This window comes from Cnephaeus nilssonii (assembly GCF_951640355.1).
Source record: "Cnephaeus nilssonii genome assembly, chromosome: X".
NCBI lineage: Eukaryota > Metazoa > Chordata > Mammalia > Chiroptera > Vespertilionidae > Cnephaeus > Cnephaeus nilssonii.
This window is the reverse complement of record NC_137071.1, coordinates 115,566,436-115,574,939: the sequence shown is the minus strand read 5'-3', so window position 1 is coordinate 115,574,939 and position 8,504 is coordinate 115,566,436. Positions and strand designations below refer to the sequence as shown.

Below are 8,504 nucleotides of genomic sequence, written 5' to 3'. Positions count from 1 at the left end.
CAATGGATTTTTTTTTTACCTCGAGGACTGTTCAGTGAAGCTTCCGATGCTCTCCCACCATCTCCACAATGACTCTGGTCAAACGGAAGGCACTGATCACCTGTTCCTGCCACCACTTCAAAATTCTTAGACAGATCTTTTGTTTCCACAAGAGATTTCAACTTGTAGACTTTTCGAGTATTGGTGTCTGATAGATAAAGTGATTCAGACATAGGGTCCATAGCCAGATAGTATTTGTGAGCAGGACTTGTGCTAAGGAAGAGAAAGATAAAGTTATTCAAAGAAATTTGTTCAGTATACAACCCTGGGGGCTGCCTTTCATCACAAATGGAAAATTCTCTTAACAGATGAAAGAATTCAAGTACCTTCCTTTTTATGTACTGAGGAGATGGATACTTCTTTGTTTTTCTAGTAATGGATCTGGGTATAGAAAAATTCACTGTGTACTGCTAACCTATAATGATGTTGATATTTCAATAACATTCATTGTGGGTAGAGGCAAAAACAGAAGAGAGTAAGTCCCAGGAAGTCATTTTTTTCATACATACCTTTCATACCCACTTCTCCAAATAACTACTAGATGACTACCTAGATGTCTCACAGTCACCAATTCCCAAATATTAAGTTATTCTCTTTTCCTGCCTTTCTTATCCCTCATAAACCTACCTCTCTTCCAGGCTTCCTGACTCGCTTGCAGACACTATCATCCTTCCAAGCTCCTGTTGTAAATTGAAAGGGATGTACAAAGGTAGAGGAGAGTTGCTTAAGGATTGGTGTGCTGGAGATACCTTGCCAAACTTTCCCTCTCCAAGCTTCCTTTTTAATCTGACTGCCACACTTTTCTAATCCATTTTTCCTTCTTCAGGACATGATAGAACTGATTGTATTTGGACTCCCCCCCTCCCCATTTTTTTTTTTTGGTTATAATCACAATCAGTGATGCCTCTAAAGATGACACTAAAGTTACCTTGATTGGATTTTGGTATTCCGGAAACTCTTCAATTGCATATTCACATGGGATCTCTTGTGGGTTTTTTTTTCTGCATACATAACTGAGCTCATTCATTAATTTTGATTCTTCCTAATTTCATTTTTTATGGCTGCAGTAAACTGGTTTAGGAGATATTTTGCTTGAACCTAAAATTCATGTACTGTTGACATTATCCAAGCCCCAAACCTGGAAGTTTAACCCTTACTCCCTCCTTTCCTCTCTACAAGCAATTGTACCCATAAACTAGCTTTCAGAACCATTCTTTTCTTCGATTCCTCCAGCCATACCAGTAGTTACAACGCTCATAATCTTTGGCCTGGAATATTTCTTATAGTCCTGTTGATAGGAGGTGTTTTAGAAATCTGAAATCCATTTTTCCTCACACTACCTCCAGAGTTATTTGGATCATTCGGCTGCCATCTTTAAAAACTCTAAAAACATTTTAACATTTCTTGTTGTGGTATACAAGTTTTTCCCCACTTAATAAATTCCCACATGCCTTTTAAAGCTTTACTCAGACATTCTCTCCCGAAGGAAGCCTTCTCTAAATCTCCAGTCTGGATTATTTGCACTATGCTCACCTTTATTCTGGGGATTAAATACATATTAATAATTTTTGTATTTGTATCCCCCAATAAACCATGAGAACTTGGAGAGTAACCTTTTTTTTTTAATCTCTAAAGTGCTCACTGCCCAGAACTTTGCCTCACACCCAGTTGTCAAGCCAGAAACCACTTACTCCTCCTTCTTTCCGTCATTCTAAACTCTTCTCTAATCTTCCCACTTCTCTTTAACTCCACTGCCATTAGTCTAAGGCCCCATCATCTCTCACCTGAACTCCTTCCTTGGCACCATTTATGTATTGTGTATTTGTCATTAATCCATTAGAAACATGTTTACTAAGTGCAAACAATGTGTCTAGGAACTGTGCTATGGTTTGGAGACCTACTTGTGTGTACAATACAGCCTCTTTTTTCATGAAACTCACTCTAGTGGGGGGTCAGATCAGTAAAAAGGCTATGACTGTCATAAATCCAAGAGTTACAGTAAGAGTAGAGAGGAAGAGAAATGAGCAGAGAGGAGGGACACATGACATAGCAGCACCTATCACATTGTATTAGCATTATTTTTAAAAATCATTAACTAAACTCCATACTTTATTCAGATTTCCTTAGTTTTTACCTAATTCCCTTTTCTGTTCCTGGATTCCGTCTAAGATACCACATTATATTTAGTCATCATGCCTCCTTAAGCTCCTCTGAGCTATGGTAGTTTCTGAGACTTATTTCTGATGACCTGAACAGTTTTAAGGAGTATTGATTGAGTATTTTGTAGGATGCCCTATACTCAAATGTATCTGATTTTTTTTTCTCATAGTGAGACAGTGGTTATAGGTTTTGAGGAGGAAGACCACAGGGGTATAGTGCCATTTTCATCAAATCAAATCAAGGGTACATAATATCAAAATGACAACACTGTTGATGTTGATCTTGATTGCTTGTCTGAGGTAGTGTTTGTAAGGTTCCTCTACTGTAAAATTACTCTTTCTCTCCCACAATTCATATTGTACTCTTTGGAAGTAAGTCACTCAGCGAAGGTAACACTTAACAAGTGGGGACTTATCTGTACCTCCTTGAGGGTGGAGTATCTACATAAATGATCTGAAATTGTTCTGCATGAGAGCGTTATCTCTTTTCCTCCATTTATGTATGAATTCAACCATTTATAGAAGTATGGACCCATGGATATTTGTTTTATACTTTGCGTTAAAATCCAACGCTACTTTATTTTGTTACTCAAATTGTTCTAGCTTTAACCCTTGGGAGCAGAATTTTTATTGGCTGGTGTGCCCCTTTGACATACCCCCATCAGTGTGGGGGGTCTCTCTCTCTCTCTCTCTCTCTCTCTCTCTCTCTCTCTCTCTCTTTCTTTTTCTTTCTTTCTTTCCACTTCCTTACTTTTTGGAACTACAAGATGCTCCAGGCTCATCATATGTAATCCCTGCCCCAGTACTAGAATGAGTCATTTCTCTAAGGACCCCTGGTTACTTTTATTGGAGGATGGTATTGGAAACTGAGATCTGGGCATTAAGCACTATTATTTTCTCTCCTGCAACTACACTCTGAGCTCTTTGCAGGCAGGAACTGTATTCATCTCTCTATCCTCAGTGCCAACAGAGTGTCTAACAGGGTCGATGTTCAGTAAGTGCTGAACTAAACTGAACTGAAGGACATGAAACTAACTAAGACATAGAAGAGTTCAGGCCTTGGCTACTTGCCAAGCAAAATGGAGAGGAGAGGTCATCAGAATAATTAAGATATCCTTAAGGACTGGCATGTTCCTGATTCTATTTGTAATTGTATTTGCCCTCTAAGAATATTTATGCATGTGAAGGACAGTAAAGGCTTGCAAATACAGATGAAAGACCCAGTTTAGAGTTTTAATTGGCCAAAAAATCAGATCCAATTGGAATACTTGATTTTTTTCTACTTACCTTCATCAAATAAGAGAATCCGGTAGATTCCAGGGACATCTTCAACCCTGGAACCACCATGACAGCTGCTGTAAATAAACTGTAAAGGGCCCCAACAGACTCCAGAATTGATTTGGCAGTCATATCAGACAAAGCATCTCTGTAGCAAAGACTGCTTAAATAGGGGTTTGAGTAAAAGTGTTTACATATCTGGTTGAATTTTTGCCTTCAGAATAAAATTTCCTCATGCCCTTATATCTTTCTAGACTCGAGGAGAAGGGGTCACAACCCTTCCTGAAAATAACTTTCAATACCTCGGTAGCCTGTTTATGGAAGTTTCACCTAAGCCAGACGAATTAGGTTTTGTTTAGGAAAAGTCCATGGGCTGGTTTTCCAAGAGAAATGGCATTTGTACAAAAGCACTTTGGAATGTATTGCATTCATTTATTATCGAATACTCCCAATGTGCCTGTGAGGGTAGTTAGAATAGTCATTCTCCTTAAATCTCAGTTGGGGAAACCCAGACACATAGAAGGCTTGCCCAGGGTCACTAACAAGCCTGTGCCTGGACTAAGAGTAGATTAGAGCATATGTGACTGAGAGTACAAAATACCTTCAGAATATTATGGTTCTAAAGATAGCAAAGAAAAAAAAATCAGTGTGTTCTTGCCTTCTTCTATCTGAGCAGCATATCCTATTTGGTTCAGCTGTTCTTAAACTTTGTGCACTGGCCTTTAGAAAATGGAATAGTCCAACAAACCAAATTCAAATCTGATTAATGTTATTTTCTTGACAGACAACAGTCAGGAAGGTCTCCTATACTGATATGTCATTTCTTGCTATTTCATGCCATTTCCCAAGCATACTTCAGTTCTTTTTAGATTGGTTTCTTTTTACTCTCTGAAAACATGCCATACCCGACAAAGAAAAAACACTGGACTAAATTCCAATTTATTAGAATCCCTCATGTCTAAATGCATATTGCAATTTGAGATATGTGAAGATTTATTTTATAACTTCATTGTTAGACTTACTGTCACCTTCTGGTTAGTTTTACATTTGGGCAATGCCCTTCAACTGAACAAAAATCACTTCATTCATGCTAGTTAAAAATCAGATTGTAAAACGGGCAATTAATGCTGATAATTAATACTATGCAACACTTTACCAGTAAGCAATTTGACAACCAACCTAATTTGTTTAAGAAATTAGTTATGCTAAAGTAACAAGGCTGAGCGTGTGCACTGGCATTTAGGAAGTGGCATCTTCCCAAACAAAATCCAAATTAAAAATCCTATCAGTGCCATTGTGATGACAATTGGCATTCGGAAGTGAACAAATTCAATTTTCTCCTTGGTAATTTCAGGTAATTTAGAACAGTTTTGACAAGTGTAATGCATAAACAAATTGAACAGAAATACTCATTATGATTAATTTTGGAGCTTTGTGTCATTGTTGGTAAATGGTCAGTTTACAGCTTTTCTATTATTTCTTTTTGGTGAGAAGGATTAGAAACCATGAGGTCACATAAAAGAAAAAAAGGAAACATCTTGTTCAGGAAGATCATGTGGTCACTGTCTCTTATTATTCTTATCAACTGTATTTCTGGATCAAGGAAGCCCGCTGCATTCCCCCTCTCTCTCTACCTGCAACTGGAAAGCACTGAAGCTATTGGAACTTACAGTCTCAGTTGTGATATCACCTAAGGAAAAAATGAAGACACTTAAGGTCTCGCTTTCCCCTAAAGTGCTGAGCAACAAGCTGTCACTTAATATCTCTTCAGTATATTCTGGTCCTCCAGCAAATTCCCACTTAGTGGCATTCTTTTGGAAGAAACTTACCTGAGTCAGAACTTCCAAGTTCACTTTCACATTATTCCTTTAACCTTAGTTAAGAAGTAAAATTTCCCTGTTAGCACATTATTAGGAAGTGGCCTCTTAGGCAAGAAGGGGCATTAGGCAGCTGCCCACGTGATTTGCTTACCTATGTCTGGTGTCTCTGTTTCTAGGGTGCACAAGGTATCCACGAGTAGCAAGTAAAAGCAAATAGAGAGGCATCAGTATCATTCAACAGGGCAAATCTCACCAGACACACCAATCCTAACTCAGCTTGTGGTTGTCAGAGAGACTCTATAGGGATCATTTAGTCAGATATGCAAGCCAGAGTGGACCCAATCCCTGCTGGTTCTCCTCCTAAGATGGTATCAAGGTGATTGAACATCCTGTTTGGTGGGTGGGCAAAGCTCTAAGGCAGTTTTTGCAAAAAAGCCCTCTCTGGACCATTTTTTATCAGAATCACTAGGGCTCTTGCCATATGTGCAATTTCCTGGGGCTCTCCCAGTCATACTGAAGCAGAATCTCGAGGTGAGAGAGGAACATGGGGATTTTATTTTTAACAAACTCAGCTGGTGATTCAGATACAAAATAAGGTTTAAAAACTGCTGGGCTGGGGTTTCAGGAAGTAGCCACTGCAAAGGGCCTGAGCATTCTAGCTTCTGTTTTGAAAGCCACCTTATGAAAATGCAAAATCCCTGTTTTATTACTGGGTCTTGTGGGACATTCCAAGATTACTGGCATCCCAAACCAAACCTTAAGACACTTATATGACCTCAGAGATAAGATGAGGAAATTACTTGTGCACATTAGTACATTACTCAGCAATATTAACAAAATTAAATTTAAAGTATAAAGGTTTTCTCTTAGACCATGACAGAATGTCCCTGGCATCAAAATAGCTTCAGTAAAATATCATGTATATCAACTACTAGGGCCTTGTGTGTTCCAGCTGTTCATGCTCCAAGGGGTAACTTCAGTGGGCAAAACAGCACTGTCAGGTCAAAAGGAGCAGAACACGTTGGGGCCCCTGATCTGTAAACCATTAGGCACAGGGTATTTCACCCTGGGATCTGCTATGAGGCTTCTCACAAAAGGGAGTGCAGTCTGACAAGCTTGACTTTGGGTCAAAGCTGCCCAGAATTAAAAAACTATAATCATCTGTGAAATAAAGTCATTTTAATTTTAAAATCCTTTTAAATCTGGCCCTTTATGTCACTTGGAAAAACACAAAGATAACAAATCTTTTTATCTAAACTACAAAATGTTCTTATTCTTCAGAACATCAGGCAAGAAGAAAAGACACAACATGATTTCATTTGAAGCTATCTGCTACTACTGATTCAATGCTCTTTAAAGACAATATTCTTGGGATTTTACTAGTTGGGCCACAGGTCACGATCCACTGGCTTTTTCTTTTCTCTGGCTTGCCTCAAAAGGGTAGGTATCCTGTGGGTTGACGCAAAAGGTCAAAAGGTAAGAAGGGGAGCTCTGATTAGAAACCTGGCCAGAGGCATTTGAACCTTTTTGAGTTTCTTTGTCTTTGGGCACTTGCTTGTTTTTGTGGCCTCTACAATCCAGGTTGAGTGTGTTGGAGAGTGGCTCTAATCACTGTTTCATGGTTGATCCTCCTGGAGGAAGTTGAGTTTTGAAAGTACTAGAAGGACCTCATTAAAACATGATTTTACCCACAACATATTCTCATGGTACAGAACCATTTCTGTGGCTACACAGGGTTTTGAATTTCTTAGGTGATAGCAAGGAGGGGGGAAAGGGATGGTCTGACTTTCCTGCAGCTGCTTCTGATCCTGCCAATAATGTCACTCTGAATTTGGAAAGATGCCCCATATTATGCAGAGCAGTTTCTCTCATTAACATCTCAGAGAGAGGAAGTGAAAATGATGGAATTTATTTCCAGTGTGTGACCTTGTTCTGTCTCAGAATTACTTTTAGTTAAGGATTTAGCATTGAGCCACCACCACCAAAGTCGGTCGGCTGTCTAGCTAGCAACTGACTGCATGCTGAGGTGCCAGTGTGTGAGCTCTTCACAGGGGCCTTGGCCCATCAGTGGCGCTGCCACTTGGCAACTGACTGACTTGAAGCTTGCCATGAGTTAGGAAGAGAAAGGAGGAGAATTACAAATATTTTTAGAACAAGGAACATTACTGATGGTAGGATTTTGAAGTTGATCTTTGATTTTGTTCAGTATCTATATGATTAAAGGGGCCATCTATACTTTTTTAATTAAAAAATTAATTGAGATATAATTCATGCACCATAAAATTCACCCTTCTAAAAAGTACAATTCAGTAGTTTCTAGTACATTCATAGAGTTGTGTAAGCATTGCCATCATCCAATTCCACAACATTTTCATCATCTCCTGAAGAAACCCTGTATCCATTAGCAGTCACTCCTCATTCCTCACCCACCTCAGCCCCAGGCAACCATTAATCTACTTTCTGTCTCTGTGGATTTATCTATTCTGGATTGTACATATAAATGGAATCATAGAATAGGTATCCTTTCGTGTCTGGCTTCTTTCACTTATCATGATGTCTGACCTATTCTTTTTATATTTTCGTGACATGGGAGATGGAGAAAGAGACACTATGCCAACTTTGAAGTTGCTGTCTAGTGACCTGGAATCATGAGAGTCTGTCTGGCCGGCTCAGTGGTGGCTGCAACACTTTACTTGTTCTTCATGATCTTCTCAGCTTCTTTCTTTAATGCTTTGCCTGAAATATTTGATGTTGAAGAATGGACTTTCCTTCCTGCTCATCCTTCCATGGCATTCTTCCTTGGAAGACCAAGTTCCTACTCCTGCCATTCACTGACATCTTAGTGCTTCCAATGCCACAACACTTATCTAAGATTAGCCTCCCCCATGCTTCAGCCCTGTCTATAGCCCTTATCACAACTTACCTGTCTTGTGTTTTAGGGCCCTACTTTCAGCTAGCAGTTCCTTTGAAAATAAATCTGACAAATGAATCCATGCCCAGGGACTAAGGAGGATTATAGAAATTAGAAATGACTCTATCTTTAAAAAAATCTTCAAAGATTGCATTTTTGACACTCACATTTAATTACATGGTATTATAAGCTCTCCTTTTTTTATTATCTTACCTCAATTTCCCACTGGAAGAAAGCACTAAGGTATGCACATGTATAAGAAATCTGCAGTGAATAGGCAAAAGGTACTATATACTT

At 39.0% G+C, this 8,504-nt stretch overlaps 1 protein-coding gene across 3 annotated transcripts in view; it reads right to left on the bottom strand.

Annotated features, from left to right (window-relative positions):
- Window positions 1-8,504, bottom strand: part of TENM1 (teneurin transmembrane protein 1) — a gene marked incomplete at its 5' end in the record, with an annotated part of 652,563 nt that overhangs the window by 102,432 nt on the left and 541,627 nt on the right. For 2 of the 3 annotated variants that reach the window (XM_079765170.1, XM_079765172.1), the window contains 2 exons: window positions 20-252; window positions 5,448-5,468. In XM_079765170.1, the coding sequence (XP_079621296.1) occupies window positions 20-252; window positions 5,448-5,468 (254 nt within the window). The remainder of the gene's footprint in view (window positions 1-19; window positions 253-5,447; window positions 5,469-8,504) is intronic. The other variant, XM_079765171.1, reaches the window with a different exon arrangement.